Source organism: Haliotis rufescens, unplaced genomic scaffold (assembly GCF_023055435.1).
Source record: "Haliotis rufescens isolate VD_foot unplaced genomic scaffold, xgHalRufe1.0.p SCAF_19, whole genome shotgun sequence".
In the NCBI taxonomy this organism is placed as follows: Eukaryota; Metazoa; Mollusca; class Gastropoda; order Lepetellida; family Haliotidae; genus Haliotis; species Haliotis rufescens.
The window spans coordinates 6,293,550-6,312,000 of NW_025963879.1; the positions used below are offsets into that span (position 1 = coordinate 6,293,550).

Genomic DNA, 18,451 nt, shown 5'->3' on the forward strand with positions numbered 1-18,451 from the left:
GAGCTCTTCATGGCAGCAAAAAGAACTGGAGCATTACAGAAAAGGAAGGCTTAGCTCCAGTTGAAGCAATTAGATCATTTCGTCCATACCTTTCAAATACAAAATTCACAGTCTACACTGATCATATAGCATTGAAATGGCTGAAATCAATCAAGGATGCCACAGGTAGGTTAGGGCGATAATCTTTGGAACTAGTCTACCTACACTTTTGACATTGTTCACTCCAGCGGCAAAGCCAATGGGAATGCTGATGCTCTCTCACGTAGGGAATATGAGGAAAATATTAACTATATTGATCAGACAGAAGATGATGCTGAGAAAACAGTCTTCTCAGTAACTTCAACTCAGCAAAGCAAATCAACTAGCAGTACTACAATCTTGCCAAACACACATTCATCCACACAGGTCACACAGACAACTCAGACTGAGGATATTTGCACGCCTATTGTTAATCACTTAGAATCACACACACAGACAACACATTGGTCAGTCACCTTTGAATATGAAGAGGATTATCAGTCAGCACCAGTTAATGTTGTTGCAGCATTACATGCTACAAATGCTGACGTTACTCAAGACACAATGGTTGAGGTAAGTCTGAACATCCAAACTTACACCATCTACAAAGGATTTGCCCAGATTTCCTCCAAATCTTTGACTACAAAGAGGATGATGTCCTTCCATAAGATGAAAAGGATCGTCAAAAGATTCTTATCGAAGCCATAACTTTTGAAATTGAAGAAGGCATCCTATACACAATCGTTCCACAAAGACAGAAAGGCCATGCGGACAAGTTCATTAAACAGCTGGCAGTCCCAAGAACCCTCAGGAATCAAATCCTGCAATCCTACTGTAGCGGCCATAAAATTTCCGAGTCCTGTGATGGGATTCGAACCACGGACCTTCTGATCAGAGGTCGGACGCCTTGTCCACATGACCAAAGAGGTTAACCCCGTCAGCAAGCTGACAAGGTAAGGATGACATCTGTGGGATGACTCCACGCCCTGCTACATACTCCCCCGTCAACAGAAGGCACGTCCTGGGCCGCATAGTAGGGTACTGAGGCTTATTTTGCTCAAATTTAATATGAACGTGCTCAGCCCCACGTTGGGCGCCAATGTAGCGGCCATAAAATTTCCGAGTCCCGTGATGGGATTCGAACCACGGACCCTCTGATCAGAGGTCGGACGCCTTGTCCACATGACCAAAGAGGTTAACCCCGTCAGCAAGCTGACAAGGTAAGGATGTCATCTGTGGGATGACTCCACGCCCTGCTACACTACCATGACTCAGAGTTTGGCGGTTGCCACCACGGGAAAGAAAGGATCCACAACACCATGAGACCTAAGTACTACTGGCCCAAAATGTACAGCGATATTGCTACTTATATCCAGACGTGTGAGGTATGTCAACAGACCAAGAGGCAATACCATGGCAAGAAGGCACCACTCCATCCACTACCTGTAGAAGAGGTCTTCACCCGATGGCACGTTGACATTCTCAGTCCCCTGCCAACAACACCAGACAAGCAAAATACATTTTGGTCATCCCAGATGCATCATCTAGATGGTGTGAAGCCTTTCCACTTCGGACCCAAGAAGCCAGAGAAGTAGCAGATGTTCTCGTCAGAGAAATATTTTGTCGGTATGGCGCTCCAAGGATCTTAATTTCAGACAGAGGTCAGAACTTCATGTCCAAACTTGTCAAAGCAATTTGTGAACTTTTGGCAATTACATTTACCCATACCAGCCCATACCATCCTCAAACAAACAGCTGTGTAGAAAGGCTCAATTCTTATATCAATCAATCACTAAGAGCCTATTGTAACAAGTCTCAAAATGATTGGCCCCGTTTTATTCCTGGCATCATGATGGCCTATCGGATGGCCCCAAATTCATCAACACAAAAAAACAACATATGTTATGCTTTTTGGCCGAGAAATGAGAGCTCCACAAGATGTAGCATTAATTCCAAAAGAAAATTTAGGCCACAATAACAAAAGTTATCTTTCAAATTTGCTTGAGGAGCTTGAAATCACTAGAACAATTGCAGCTGAAAACACTGCGCGGGCTAAGGAGATGTATTCTGAACACTATAGTCGAAAGGCTAAAGAACCAGAATTCGCCCCAGGTCAAAGAGTTTGGCTTTATTGTCAAAAAGTTGAAAAAGGCCTCATCAACAAATTAACAAAAAAGTGGTTGATAGCTATTATATCATCCATACAGGTCCAAATTATACCAACGAACTACGCCGGAGTTCTGACGACAAAATACACAAACCACTGGTCCATGCCAACCATCTGAAGCCATATTTTGATCCTGCTGATCGTCCACAGTACCCTCCAGAACCATACCTCTATCATGGGATAACATTTATACTAAGTTATCTTATAATAATTAGATCTACATCAAGTGCTTTTATGAGTTATCGTGGTGTAAAATTTTATATATGCATTTTACCTAATGATATTTATTACTTGGTCAACTATAATTATATGAAATGATGTATAAATATTACACCACGATAACTCATAAAAGCACTTGATGTAGATCTAATTATTATAAGATAACTTAGTATAAATGTTATCCCATGATAACTCAATGACACCAGTAACATAGATTCAGGAGTCATGGATGACAATGAGGAACCAGTCAATGATACTCAGCTTGACAGCAACAATTCCCCATCAACAAGTTCAACTTACAAAGCCACTGATCAATCACCTCTACGACAGAAAGGTGACAAGGTCAATTCCAAAACCAGGCAGGCACTTCCAGCAATAAGAATTCGAAGCAAAAGACCCCAACAAAGAAGAAAAACCCTGCTCCAAATACAACAGCAAAACCTGCAAGTTTCAGCACGACAATTACCAAGGAAAATCATGCCACACAAGGTCCTAGTGCTCCAACCAAGGTAAATGAAAAGGTACACAAAGGGAAAAGAGGAGTGAATAGTAAGCATCACCAGCCAAAATCCAGAAAACAACTTGACAACAGCCAGGTACAACCTCCAAGTCAGAGTCCAACATTAGGTAATCAAACCAAGGATATCCCTCAGGTTTTCAATCCAGAGGACATCCACTCAATTATAAGTTCCAAGAGAGAAAATGGCAAAATCTACTACAGAGTGAAATGGAAGGATCCAGAAAGAGGAAACACATGGGAGTATGGCAGCAGCATTCCAGACTCCATTCGGAGAGAAATTCACCTCAAAAGAAGTATGTCAGGTAAACGAAGGAAAAAGCCCCTCCAAAAGCATAAGTTCTTCAATCAGCCTATTCAAGATTCCAATGTTAATTCCATTCAACCCTGCTCACAAACACCTTGTTTCCAACCATACCCTAAACATTTAAGACAAATATCTCATGCTGTGGAAGAAGTAATAGGAATCAAAATTACCACTGATAATGACTGCTATGTAAAAGTACGTACTTCGGTTTCCCACATCTTCACCTTCTACGGTTTACTTTGAATCTGTCTGCCCATGCCTTATAGCAAATTACCTAACTGAAAGTTGGGATGATCTCCTTGAAGTCACAGATGGACTAATGCCAGAGCTTTTTGACCCATTCCCTAGACCATACCCACCCATTCATGTCTATGCTTCCAAGAAGGTAAATGACCGACAACTAGACTGTGATGTCATAGTGTACAAAACATATGATGATACGAGCCCATTCACACCTTATCATTTGGATTACACAAATCATGTTTAAACAAGACAGGAAGGTGACTTCCTGAGAAGGAATACAAGCAATGAACAAAGAGAGTTATGGGCATTGAAATTATTCATACTATTTTGAAAGTGTTCCTCCCCACCTCACACAGCGCTACCTCGATGACAAGGAAGGATATTGCTGAGTGGTTAAAACTCTGTGGACACAAACCTCAACATTATGCTCCGTATCATGTGTCTCAACTGCCAATCTATAAATCCTAAAGGATTATTTTTTCACATATAGAAAGGGGCAACATCAACACATTTAGATACACCATACTGCTTATCTAACTGAAACCGTACTGAAGCGAATCAAACCATGCCAAAGCAAAATAAACCGAATTGATCCGTACAAAACCGAACCGTATCTCATTGAACCAAATTGAAACGAACGAAAATCAAAGCGAAACGAAGAGAAACAAACCGAACTGAAATAAAGCAATCCTCACAACCGAGATGAACCAAAGCAAAGAGAAGGCAAACCAAAAAGTTACGAAAACTAACAAATAATTCTAAAAAGTATATACATAAGTTCTAACACTTTACTAATTGTATTCCTTATTAGTGTAATTGATCAACGCACTTGTTATATGCACCTGCACATATATGTATATATAATGTATCTAATGATTGTATCCAAAAATAGAAGGATATTATTAATCTATGATATACTCAGTGTAATTTGTCGCCAATACATTCTTCCTGGTCATGACACCATTTGGTAATAACTATGTACTGATCTTTTACATCATAATTATCATATTTGTTTTATTTTCTACTTATTACATTAGTATGGGTAATTTTTATATATGACATATTATTTGAACATGCTAACTCTCTTTTCTTTGTTTGCCATGTAAAACCTCTATAACGGATAATGGACACAGCCAACTATCCTAAACCTCAAACCAGGATGTGGAACTATCTCAAGGCCTCCTACATCACCCATAAACCACCAGTACAGAGTGCCAAGACAAGCCAGCTCGACATCCAGATTCCCTGATGCCAGCGGAAAGGACTTTTACATTATGTTTCCTTATACCAAAGAGACTCTATAATATTTGTCATTTACTATACTACCAGTTTAACTTAATACATTGTCCATCGAAGCCATAATTATTTTATTTTACACGTTTGGGGTCCAATTTTTTGGGGGGGAGGGGAAGTTATCATGATATAACATTTATACTAAGTTTTCCTATAATAATTAGATCCACATCAAGTGCTTTTATGAGTTATCATGGTGTAATATTAATACATCATTTCATATAATTATAGTTTAGCAAGTAATACATATCATCAGGTAACATGCATATATAAAATATCAGTAGTTTCAGTTATAGTTTTTTAGATAGATGCTAGTCTAAGGTAACGAGAATAGATTTAAAGCTTTTAGATAAATACTAGCCTAAGGTATCAAGATTCCATCTCCCAGACATAATATTCAATAAGACAAAAGATATGTCTACATAGTCTTATAGATTGCCTTGAACTATTTTTTTTAAGTAAATCTTTTGTCACCTATATTAGAACATTCAGCAATTACTTCAATTTAGACTCATTTAGGATTAGCCCCCATACAAGGTCATCTATAGTGACACCATAATCTCTTTCCAAGCACCCAGTAAATATGTCAGCAAGATTAGTGCCAGTCCAACAGGTTTAACAGGATTAAGTATTCCTCTCTGTCTAGCCATTCAATAACCATAGGGCACACCCCATAGTGTATCAACCAATCATATTCCTTTTTATTGTTCTAATTTTTTTTAAATACATTCAGAAGCAAAATGTTAAGCAGAAGGGGTTTGACACTCATACCAAGCAGATCTCTCTCCCACAGCCCAGAGGGTTGTACCGACTCTCTGTGGCACCCTCAGCTATATTCTAAGATATTTTAAATTGTTCATTGTTAATTGGTCTTGTAAATAAAATTGTAATTAGTCTCCTGTGACTCCGGCTCTTTGCTGACGTATTCTCACAAGAAAACCAGCACGCCATTTGGAAGGTTTTGTTCATCCGAACAGAACCATAATAATACCATAATAGATGCATGATGCAGGTACATGTGATCTCGTCTTCTTAACATTCACTTACTTCATTAGTGCAGGCGCTAGTCCTGCACCATGACTGTGGAATATGTATTCTATGAAAAAATAATAATCTAGAAATGCATACCAAAGCAACCCTAGCCAGCTCTAGGTAGCTCTATTCCACATAGGGAATTTAAAAAAAAAATTGGGAGTCAAGAAGGATATTGTGTAATTTGTAAGATTTCATAGACTAAATGTTAGTCTATGCAGGCACACACGCATAACTAACCACAAAGACATGAGAATGTTTCAATTGTAGCTCTACCACCTTCAGAGACCATTTATAAACAACCGGTATCGATACATAACATGTTCACTGATCTCGAATCCAACGTAACAAATTAATTCAATACTGCATAGCAATGCTATTGCAGTGAAGGAATGTTAAGAACAAGACGACAAAATGACTGCCTAGTGTAATGTGTTTGAAGTGATTATTCTATATTCTAAGCAAACAGGATACCACAGGATATGTGAGATGTTACTGACGAAGAAATATGATCTTACATCGCAAATAGATGGGAATCCTTGATCCTTTAACCAAACCAATCGATTTCGTTAATATCTGTTGCACTTCTGTCCTGATGACCATGAGTATTACATGTGTTCTTAAATGTAAAGACGTCTTAAATGCAACTGGTTAATGCTGCTATTCAATTGTCTGCACATAATCTACCCTACTCCAAAATACAAGCGTCTCTTTGATAGGCATTATGAATACAATTTGCTGGAAGGTGGATTTCATCCTCTACATTTCTGTTGTTATATAACGCATGGCTCTTCCTGTTATTTCGTGCACCTGCTTAGCATTGTAAGTAGACAATGAAATTAACTATCCGAGTTGTCTCGCTATAAGTTACATAATAAACTGCTGGTTGCTTTTTATTGGAGTAGATATTCTGAGTATATTCATTGTGAATAATGCTTCAGTCTGATTCACTCTCAAATGTCTAGAGAATAAAGAATTCATTAAATCACAACTCTATCTAGCTCTAAAACCTGCAGACCCTGCGTATCTGAGACACTCAACATGTGCATATGAGCATCAACTTTTGCACAAACCAAGTGTAGCAGTTGTTTGTCTGATTAACGAGCAGAAACTCATCTTACAACTCACCACTATGTGGAACAGATAAACAACAGAGTATTTGAACTATCATTTTAAAACCGTGTAAGTATCATGTCTTTGAAAAGCATTTACAAGTGAAACACATAAGGAAGACAGTCATATTTATCTTGGGGAACACAACGTTTCGGAGTGTATACTTACTCAGAACAAAGAAACTTCATCGATGTCACATGTCTTTGTAACAACATAAAATTTAAAAATATATAGCGTTTTGGGATATTATAACCCGTGTTCATCTCTCAACTGATCACATAAGTTTGTTTCAGGTATTTCACATAGGTGTTAAGTCTCACTGGTCAGCTGAGTCAGCACACGTGATAACTAGGCCCACGGCTCTTTACAAAATCCCTTGAGTTATATAACAATGAGAAATCAATCAACATATTGTCGGCTAATCCTTCGAACAAAGTATGTTTTTGCAAACCTACATATATAAACACTTACTTTTGACAAATCCATTGTGCAACATGACAGTGATTAATCAATAGACGTATTTTTGGTTAATCCTTTGATCAACGTTTTTTTGCAGCTAAAACAAATATTTCCTCTCTTGCTACGCTGTCATGTGAATATTACATACCATGCAATACATTCACCACATCAGACCATATTTTATACCATCAGCCAATCAGCGAAGGCTGTTGATCGACCATTTCTGTTGACAGGGAGGGAGTTAGGTAGGAGTGATATCCAGGTATCAAAAGCAATCATAGAAGATAACTGAAATTAAAATCTACAAGCAATTTGTTCACAAATCATTAAATTCGAGAAACTATTGATCAAGTCCTCAATGATGATACTACATTTGGCCGAAAGAGTTAAAACATTGTTCAGAGAACAGGGGATAACCATTACCAGTATTTTAACTGCATTGGGATTTATTATGTCACCTTTGGCTCTCGCGCTAACTGTAGGCGGTGGTACAGGTGGTGGCACACCTCCCAGTGATAAGGATGATGTAAGAGTGGATAAAGGCATTAGAGGAAGCACTAGGAAAACTTGCTGGGGAAGCCGCATCTGCACTTCCTGGTATAATAGGGAGTATTGTATCCTGGCTCTTGAATTTATTAGCGAAGACCGCCACTTGGCTTCATCAAAACTTGTGGGCACTGATTGTAGCAATTGCCAGGCTGTTGTACGTAGCTGCTGAAGACTTTTTATCCAAATCATGAGTAAACCTGATGTGTCTCCACCTACTGTAAGCGCTGTTTTTTTCATCGGTATGTTGTTAATTTTTAGTTGCAATATGTGGCTGTTGCACTTCTGTTTTTGGTGGTTTGGAAGATGACTGTGGCTTGACTATTCCTGTTTCGCCTGTGTTTTTGGTGTTAAGATCTGAATTGAAACCTAATGTTTGTTTATCGGTAGTAACCACAATTTTATTATTATAACCTACCACTTGAGTTGCATGTTACTCAGTGACATGTACAGACCTATTCCCAAAACATAGTCTACTTTAGATTCAGCATACTGTAGTACATCTTGGTATCGCCTTATAGCTGAAGGTAGGTCAACGGGTGATGAAATAGCATCCTCTACGCTTGCAGTAAACTGCTTTTGCGCATCCCAAACTGTCCCTTCACCAATGATATTTGAGCGTGTTTGTGACTGAGCTCCAAGGAGAGCCTGTACATAAGGTCTGATTGAGTCATTAATTCTTTCAACGCAGAGTAAAACCTTCTGATTTATTTAAAATGAATTTTTTCCAAGCATTTTAGGCATCTAGTGGTTGTTCAACCTTTTGGTGAAAGCAACACCACCCTTAAAGTTCATACAGTTATCTCTTCACTTGTTACTCGAGAGAGCAAAGCTCGGAAGAAGCCGACCTCTTTTCAGTAAATCATCGCTGACTTCTTTAACAGAGTGTGCACCACGGTATGGAATACTTAGACCATGGTTAACTCCACGCAGATGCAAATCTTTACTCGTGGAAATAGCAAATTCCCCAAAAATATGTTCATATGCTTGCCGATTGTATGGATTGTTTGATGCATTGCATGCTTGATCCTGCAGTAATGGTGCACTTATTTCTGTAAGGATGCGCCTAATCTGATGGTACACATAAAAGAAGAAAACCGACTTACTTAGCTTGTCACGATGGTTACTAATAGATACTCCACAGCCTGTTGTGGCACACCATATAGCAAAGTTTAGCTGGTTTTGCCAGAACTGCATTGGATTAGAGAACCAATCATGAACTGTTTTAACGTTCGTTGCTGTGAACCTGAAATTTCTAAAGATATCAGGGAATTGAGTTTTAAAATGAGCACTGGAGACATCAACTAAAATCGTTGGGTGTGTAACGTGGGTTGCTTCGATACTACTGTATTAACACCTCCCATACTAAAGTTATAATATGGTATCTTTGTATATTTAATATGTATGTTACACTCCCGGGAATAACAAATGGTCAGTGGACTGAAGAACTGTTTGTGGATAGTCGGTTGTGTAGTAAAAATACAACCATGTCATTTACTTCGCGGAATGACGTTTACAGTGCACGTGAATTCAGCGTATCGGAGGAACGTTCAGGAGGAATGTTCAGTGACTTATGTTTTCGGGAAATGAACTCTAAAACGCATTCAGCTTCGCGGAGAACACATGAATGTTTGATATAAAAGCATGTTAATAATGCTTTAAAGGAGTCTAGCACCAACCATCGTGGTGGCTAGATGTTAGAACACATGGTTAGGCAGACATCGTTGGTTGCAGTTTAACCGTCAGTCACATTAGGACTGCATTAGAAAAAGGAAATACTACAATATTCGTGTAGTGCTTTGCCTTTAATTGCTTGGTCTGTAAATACTAATTGTGGGATAATAAAAGGTGATTACAAAACTTTATTTTTCATTTATTTAATTCCACTACGAAACAGTCAGTCTATTCAACAGGTTCACGCTATTGACAACTCGGCTCTCTGCGATATAACGTATTACCCACTGTAGACCAATATAAGCACTGCAAGAGATGATAATAAGTTATATAGAGATACGGACCGTCGCACTATATCTGATGGGTATTACAGCGTATGTTCACTCAATGATGAAATTTTTAAGCCTTTTGGAGCTAGTCTCACACAAAATGAGTCGAATGGGGTGCTGATTTTAAGCAGTGGAGCACATGCTATAAAACTTGAAAGGGGCTTTGCAAATACACTTGGATTTATAAGAGGAGAAGTGACACCCATGTTAACAGAAATGCATAAATTACCTGATATAGTTCCCTGTCATCTTGATCAGATTAGTACAACGGATAATATTCAACCCGAAAGTCTTCAACTCTGCTAAGAGCTATTCCAGTCAAAGATGAAAAATACATAGTGGTAGAACAGAATCTTTCTCATCAATACAGTATGAGAAGTTAAAGCGGGGTATCATTACAGATCTCAAAATTTCTGTATTAGATGTAAAACATCAACCAGTACATATAGGATATTTGAGTGTGACACTCCATATTATAAATAATGGTTGATTCTTCAGGTCCTGGAATGCATAACCTTAGACAATGTAATACAATTGCGCTTTCTGATCTAGGAGACACAAAAGGATTCGATAAAGCCGGTATCGAGGGCAAGTTCTTTGCTTTACACTTACAAGATAATGTATACAAGCGGAAAGAAGTTATATTCACAGGATCAGCACCTTATTTAGGAGATTTAAATGATGTCGACGTTAGTAGACTCCATAAAAACACTTTATACAATCTTGTTCGCAACGATAAAAAATAAATGGACTATGCTCGAAACAAAAATCGAATGGCTCCAGAATATCGTCATTGCCCTACCATATGTGACGACGGGTAAGGGACATAATTTAACTAAGATAATGAACAGTGGGATTGTACTCGGGGCTTTTATTCCCTCAAAACGTAAGCGTGTGTTAGCCGCTCCCCTGCCAAATGAACCAGGTCATATGTTATTGAGTAGTCCAGCATTAAAAGATGTTAGCTTAAATTTGGTTACTGAATTTGGTTACTGAATTCGATGATGTATCGATGATGTATTAAAAAACTTTAAGGATATACCCAATGGTGCTACACTTATTGTGGGGTTCTTGTTGGGTTGGGGGATGCGCCAGAACATGTCCTCGAGATGTTACCGGGTTTATCAATTAAATGGCTTAACTAACACGAACGTCAACGTTGTATTATTCAATCAGAAATAGGGCTCTCTACAAACATTCTAAATGTCCAAGTTAATGGCCCATGGGGGAAGCATTTCGCTTACTTGGATATTTTTGCAATATAATATACATCTAATAAGGCTGAAGTATGCTCTCAAGACATTGTTGGCCGATCAGTTAAAGACTCTTATACAATATGACTCTTATATATTATGAATTTATATCCAGCGCTTGATGAAGCATCTGAAAAGATGGATACACGGAGTTGATACTGCACTTGTAACAGCTAGCATGGGACTTGGTGCAGCCAGTGTTGGTTTATTATCAACTATAATCGCACCTATCATACATGGCATGGAAGTAGCAGCCGGAGTATCTGGCAGGAATAGCTCTTAAATTTATTTAATGTAAGTTACAAAAGAAAGCATTAAAACATGATAGTATTCGTGTACTCGCTGAATCAAAGTTAAATAGTATTGAGGATCATATTTCAACAGCACTGGCTGATTGCAAGATATCCGAGGAGGAGTTTCGTTTAGTGTTGTCAGAACTGTTGTTACAACGCAATGAAGCAGGAGATTCGATCAAATTCTCTTAAGACCAGTGGCATTAGTGAAGACGAGAAAAAAAAGTTCCTAGCACAGGGGAGACAACAAGTGCGCCAAGTATTCCGTGCCAAAACCAAAGAACTGGTTGTAGATAAAGAATAAATTGTTTCCTGGATATGCATCTTGATCCATGATGATCATTGGATCGCATCACGTGTTTTGCATAAAAAATTACCTCTGAAGTAGCATTATTGGGGGGTGAATCTGGCCTAGGTGGTAGTGAGCTAGAACCCCCATTCCCTATACTACTAGACATATCACGCCGAATCCGTGTAGCATGTAGCCTTCTAGTCAAAGGTGGATGTACTGGAGAGGTCGAGATGCCGGCTCTGGATAATCGAAGATGGCAGTGGTGCTAAGTAGTGGTGACCTGTTTGGCCACCACTAAAGGGCCAAAGCTGTGCATGCTTTGCACGTCTTCTAAGGCAAAAATAGTGTTGGAACGCCAGAAAAAACCTTCCATAATGGCGGGTATGGAGCAGTTACTGTGAAGAACCATGGTGGAGGCGACCGCCAGTATCTCATGTGGGTTGCTGGCTCTCGAAGGATCCAGTCCCGTGGACTCATTGGCCTGGAGAATGACAGCTCAAAGCCAAAGGGTGATGGTATTACGGCTGACTTCTGTCTGCGATATCGCTGATACTGTAATGAAGAGGCAACGGCATTATTTAGGACAATCCTTGGACCGGCGGATGAAACATCGAAAAGTATAAAGTCTCAGCACAATCCGAGGCGAAGGTAGGGGTGAACATTTTCCGTGCGCTCCTTGCTCAAACCTGACCCCTGTCATCTCCAGTGCGTGGATCTCGCTTACACGCACTTCCATGGCTAGAGCCAGGAGGAAGACTGTTCTTCTTTGTAAGGTTGTAGAATGCCGCCGAATGGAGGAGTTCAAAGGGCACGTCTCTCTGGAGGGTGAGGGTGATCCCAAGCTAGAGGTCTGAACTTAGCCTTCTGGTCTTCCAATCAGAAGGAGTAAAGCAAGGCTTAGCGATCCGGGATCTTTGTCTTTTTCCGTTCTTCCGAAACTGCCAAAACAGAGTTGAGGGCCACAAGGTACGTTGTGATTGTACTTCCCTTCGGGCGACGCTTGTGACGCAGGAAAAGAAGGAACTCGGTCAGGAATTGAGGAGACACAGGTGGGATTCTGGTAGATGGTCGATGTGCTAATGTAATGGCTCCGTCCGAGTATCCCCTGGCACTAAGGGCTCTTTAAAGATGTACCTTACGTTCTGTCTGGTGCTGGATGTGGTCGTTTACTGTGTGGATGAAGCAGAAGATTCAGCCAGTCTGGGAGTTGGAGAGGGTTGTCGGCGGCTATCTCTCTGAGATCGACAAACTAACCCCTCGCTGGCCACGATCAACTTAAGTCAGATCGAGGCTCTGCAGTGATGGTGATCCGCATATGCTGGAGGGTCTGCTTCCAATGTCAGAGGTTGTTGATATGCCAATGCTGTTGAGTGGCGGACAACAGCCCCGAGGCGACTTGCCCTTCCTGGTGCGCCCCCCATCCTTGAAGAGAGGAGTTGACGAATAGGTGTAACAAGGTTGTAAGCTGTCAAGGAGACGCCGTCTAAGACGTTCGATTCCACCGTCCACCATAGGAGATGGGGCTTGAGACGGTCCTGGAGGACGATGGACGCCGACAGGTCTTGGCGCCTGATGTAGGGGGCCAGGAACGTATCAGTGCAGTTGGAGCCTTCCTCTGGAGGTCAGGTCCTGTGCTGATGTTAGGAGACCTAAGAGCACTTGCCACTGGCAGAGAGTGTGTGATTGATGGATTGCCGGGAGCAAGTGGAGTTGGAGTTTGTCCTACCTGTCTCTGGGTACAGAGAGGAGGTCTCGGTCGGCTTGAAAGAGGCCCCCAATGAATTACAGACGGAATGAAGGCGCGAGCTCTGACTTCTGTTGATTGATCATCCATCCCAGACCACCACTGGTGAAGAGGCTTGAGACGGTCTGGGAGGACGATGGACGCCAACAGGTTTAGGGCGTGATGTATGGGGCCACATCAGTATCTGGTATCAGTTGGAGCCTTCCTTTGGAGGTCAGGTCCTGTGCTGATGTTAAGAGACCCAAAAGTGCTTGCCACTGGCACAGAGTGCGTTATTGGTGGAGTAACAGGAGCAAGTGGGGTTGGATTGGGTCCCACCTGTCCCTCAGTCCAGGGAGGAGGTCTCGGATGGTTTGAAAGAAGCACCTTATGAATTGAAGATGGAATGAAGGCGTGAGCGCTGTCTTCCGTAGATTGATCATCCATCCCAGATGAAGGACGTTGTGTGAAGTCCCTGTGACCATGTCCTGGTGGTTCTGGTGGTCGTCTATATATAGTTGGAGGAAGAGGCTATTGGCTTGGTGATGCGTGTAAATCGCTACGGGGACTAGGAAATTTCAAATGGGAGCACCGCCCATGAAGATGAAGTGGAGGATCATAGGATATTACAAAGGAGCCCTCTGGGCCTGACTGGTTTCCACTAGATCGGTGAACCGGAGAGCGGCTCCGGGACCAGAGGACTTGCTTGAATGAGAGGAATTGCTGCTGCTGTGTTGTGAGGAAGTTCAAGGTGAAGACAAGGCACAAGACCGGGTGGACCTGGAGGTAGACGCACTGCTAGGTGTGTGTGAGGGCACCTGTAGAGAGGCTTGTAGAGGCTCTTGTAGGGACACCAGTAGAGACGCCTCTGAAGACGCCAGGGTAGGCAGCTGGAAAGGCGCTTGTAGAGACACTGAAGGAGCTGGGGGAGCTGAGATCTTGGCCGAAGCCCAAGGTTCCAGGAACTGAGGCAGGGAGTGCTGGAGCAGCTCTAGATAATGGAGCCATGGAGAAGAGTCAATGTACGCCATCTGCTGAGGGGGACAGCTGTTGGTAGACGGGAAGCCCAAAGCCCAGCGACGCTTGTAGTGTAGACTGTATAGGCGCCGTGGAGTACTGGAAAGTCTGCTGCTGTAGAGGTGCAGTGTGATCCATAGATGCTGCACCAGGTGTCATCATGCAGGCCACAGTCGAGTCGTTGGGGTCAGCATGAGTGTCAAGGTGGAGACGACAACTGAGGTGGAATGTCTGCATGCGTCGAGACCAGGCTAACAGGTGACGTGGCCAGCCGGGTAGCAGGCTCAGAAACGTCTGACATTTTTGTCTGACATTTTTTGCTTGCGTTTACAGGCCAGCTAGGTCTTTCTGTAAGAGATAATTGCTGAAAGCAGTGGAGGAAAGCGGGAGACAGTCTTTACATTTTGTAGACTGGGAGCACACAGACGTACAATTTAGGCACATGGGATGGGGATCCCACGCCGATTTCTTACGTCTGCACTTGTTACAAGATGGCATGTTATCTGCAATGAAGCCAAGTGTAATCACAATGCGTCCCCGCCCGATTATGTATGCCATAATCTTTTTTTCAGCCATGTGGGTTTATGAGAAACAAGTTTTAAATACGCAAACACGTGAAACAACACCACTTTAATAAACAATATAATTGCAAGAATACTTCAATAATTAAGTACCAGGCAAAAGAATACAGAACGCAAGCCATGAGATTGCGGGGTCACATAAAATTTTCAAGATGGCTACTTGAAACAAAAGGACACCTGAGATCACCAATGTGAAAAACGCACCACCAGGTGTCAAATAATTATCCTATGGCATGAATCAATACAAATTGGAGGCACAATATAGTCACATGAGAAATCACTAAAGATATCAAGCACAAAAGTATTACATGAGTTTATGAGAGAGTTCAAAACACAGGTCTTCTGTGAATGACAGCAGTAATGTGCTGTCATCACTTCCGTGGCCACGTAGGAGCTGCTTGATAAGGTTGGCCTTTCAGCTGGTTGAAAACAACTTCTTCCGTCAGACTTCACTGTCAAGAACAAGCAGTAGATGCAGGATAAGTTAAAAAATTAACATTTTCATTGACTAAGTTTGTTTTGACCTGTTTGTTGACCTGAATTCTCTGAAGGATATAATGTAGGTTTTCACTGTGCATAATATGATGTTTACCGATGACTTGTCATGTATGCATTCATTAACAAACAAAGAAACATGTTATGATATACAGCTTCTCATTCTTTGATCCACTGGTGGATGTCAATGTTGGAGTGTTGTTCCCCTTTAACTTTAGTCAGATGAGTTAAAAGTGACACAGTGAGTTTGAGTTTTGAGTACTTGGTCAAGTTGGTGATTCAAAGATGAACAACTTCTTTGAAATGGACAGAACAAAGTACTGATTTACCCAAATAAATTCCTCCTGTGTTTGTTTTGTTAATAGTTTACTGTATAAGAATTTACCTGATTTAAATAGGCTATAGGAGATTATTCCCTCTCCTTCAGTGTCGATTTTCTTAAACATTTCTACAGCACAAGAGGTTTTCTGCCTTAGCCATCTGTCCATGCGGTCCACAAAGTCATTAAACATCTCTGGATTGTTTCTGATCTTGTCTGTATTCTTTTCAAGTTTTTCCTGAAATGAAATTGATATAAGATTGAGAAAAGCCGATCATGATACTTGATCATAGATTTGGTTACTAAAATAGTGCTACTCTTGCACATAGGGTACATACATACAGAGTGATACAGTTGTAGTAGATGTTAATTCTGCAGCTTGTAAATATGTAAGTATTTTTAGTGTAGATAAGGTATCATGTCTTTTCTATTTCAACTTGTTGATTCAACAGAGGGTTGTGTCATTTCCTGGTTTCCTGTCTATCATTAGTTGTGTCCTTATCAGTATTTGCTACTGATAAGTTTCTACTGGGTGAAAGGTCAATGGTTCAGTCTATTTTACTTCCAAGGGTGTTTTGTTCTATTGTTTGCTCGTCATTAGGGTTACCTCTTGTTAGCCAATTAGTATACCTTTCAATTCAAATCCCTTTCTCACCTGCCATTGCTAATCTTATGCTGCACACACACCTGCACTGCACAGCAAGTCATAATGGATGGAACATCAAGTAATCAAGGTTAGTAATCATAATTAATCTGTATCAATCTAAACATTATGCTTTCAATCATTAGTTTAAATCAAGTACATAAGTAATAAAATAGGTTTTAAATAACTTGTAAACATAAACAAACAATAGATTGAGTGAATGAGGTGAATGTGATGAGATTAGGGTCTGATTCATGAGTATTGCTTATCTATACATATATTTTATATTTCAATGCATTGGTTATTTGGTATTTTGTGTATTTTGGTATTTGATGCATATTTGCTATTATTTAATAAATCTGGTGTATTTCTAGACTTTGTACATATCTCTCTAGATGTATGAATGTATTTATTGATAGTTGTATGAATGACTGAAGTTGTATTTCAGTGATGCATGTATATGCCGTGATTATATATGTTATTTACAATATTATAATTAATATTGTGTCTGTTTTTAGGGTCATGTGACTGTCGAAAGAGACGACTGGCGGAAGGCATCTTACACTCTCGTGTCACACACAGGGTATGTTTTGTATATATTTTATCTGTATAATATGTTCATGTTGTGCATTCATTATGCATAATATGATTATGTGATGATTTCCTCAGTTATGCGTTTAATAATGTGTAATTATATTGTCTTTGTATATGAAGGTACATTTGCACTGAATAGATATCGAGGCAGAAATATATTTGTGTATCTGTTGTTATGATGTAATGAGTTATTAAGAAGCAGATCGATACTTTACATTTAATGTGTTATTGTACATTTATTCTGAAACAAGTGATATATTGTGATTATAAATTGTTTCAGGAGGGTCTTCTTTATACCTTTGCTGAATAAACTGATATTCTCACAACCCCGTGGAGGTGAGGTGAGGTGAAATGGGGTTTAACGTCGCGTCCAAGGTTATTGCACTTACATAGCGACGTGCATGCATGTGTGTGTGTGTGTGGCTGCTTGTACTAGTCCGGACTGATGCCGATTTATAGTGCTAGCACACTGGGATACCATGCCGCAGTTTAACATGAATACCTCACTCAGACACAGTATACTGACTCCGAGCCGACCAGTCCTTGTTTTAGCCCTTTAATGCCGAGCACCAGACAGGGTAACAACAAGTACCATCTTTTAACGTCTTTTACAACCCCATGGACTGTAATCACTTGGCGACTAAGGGTTACACATAACGTCTACAACATTGGAGCCCCCAGTGAGGATTCAGCGGTGTTCCAGCGTCTCAACAGTGACCAACATAGACTTGATGATGTGCTGCTAGGTATATTTTTGTGATGTACTTAAAAGAGACAAACTGATATATCAAATTGATATCAATTTAGATAACTGATTTGATTTCCATCATTTATCAATTACTGGATAAGTGATTGACTTGAGTAGTATAAGTAATAGGGGTTGTGCCGCAACTCCACTGGAGCCAGATTTATATACCTATACCACCACTACAGAGGGAATTTTTATGCAAAAATGACTATGCGATTCAACGATAGTCATGAGATTAAGTTAAATTGACCACCACCTGGAGTCTATGATATAAATTTTTATAGGTAATGGGGGTTCTGCCGCAACTCCACTGGAGATGGATTTATATACCTACTACAGGTGGCATTTTTTATGCAAAAATGACTATGCGATTCAACGATAGTCGTATTAAAAGAAACATCAATATTAATTAATAATGAATAAAATTTACTATAGCCCACCAGGATATTGGAAAGGTATAGGAGCAATAAAAAAATTAGCCACCGCGGCTAAGGTATCTAAAGATGTGGCCAAGGATTGGTTAAAGAAACAAGCGATGTGGCAAATATATTAACCGGCACCGCGTTTTATACCGAG

The 18,451-nt window shown here is 40.4% G+C and overlaps 1 protein-coding gene across 1 annotated transcript in view; it reads right to left on the bottom strand.

The window, feature by feature from the left end:
- LOC124148413 overlaps nucleotides 1–18,451 on the bottom strand; it is a 204,024-nt gene that overhangs the window by 68,431 nt on the left and 117,142 nt on the right. Inside the window, exon 3 of the mRNA XM_046519494.2 lies at nucleotides 15,957–16,128. Within this exon, the coding sequence (XP_046375450.1) occupies nucleotides 15,957–16,128 (172 nt within the window). The remainder of the gene's footprint in view (nucleotides 1–15,956; nucleotides 16,129–18,451) is intronic.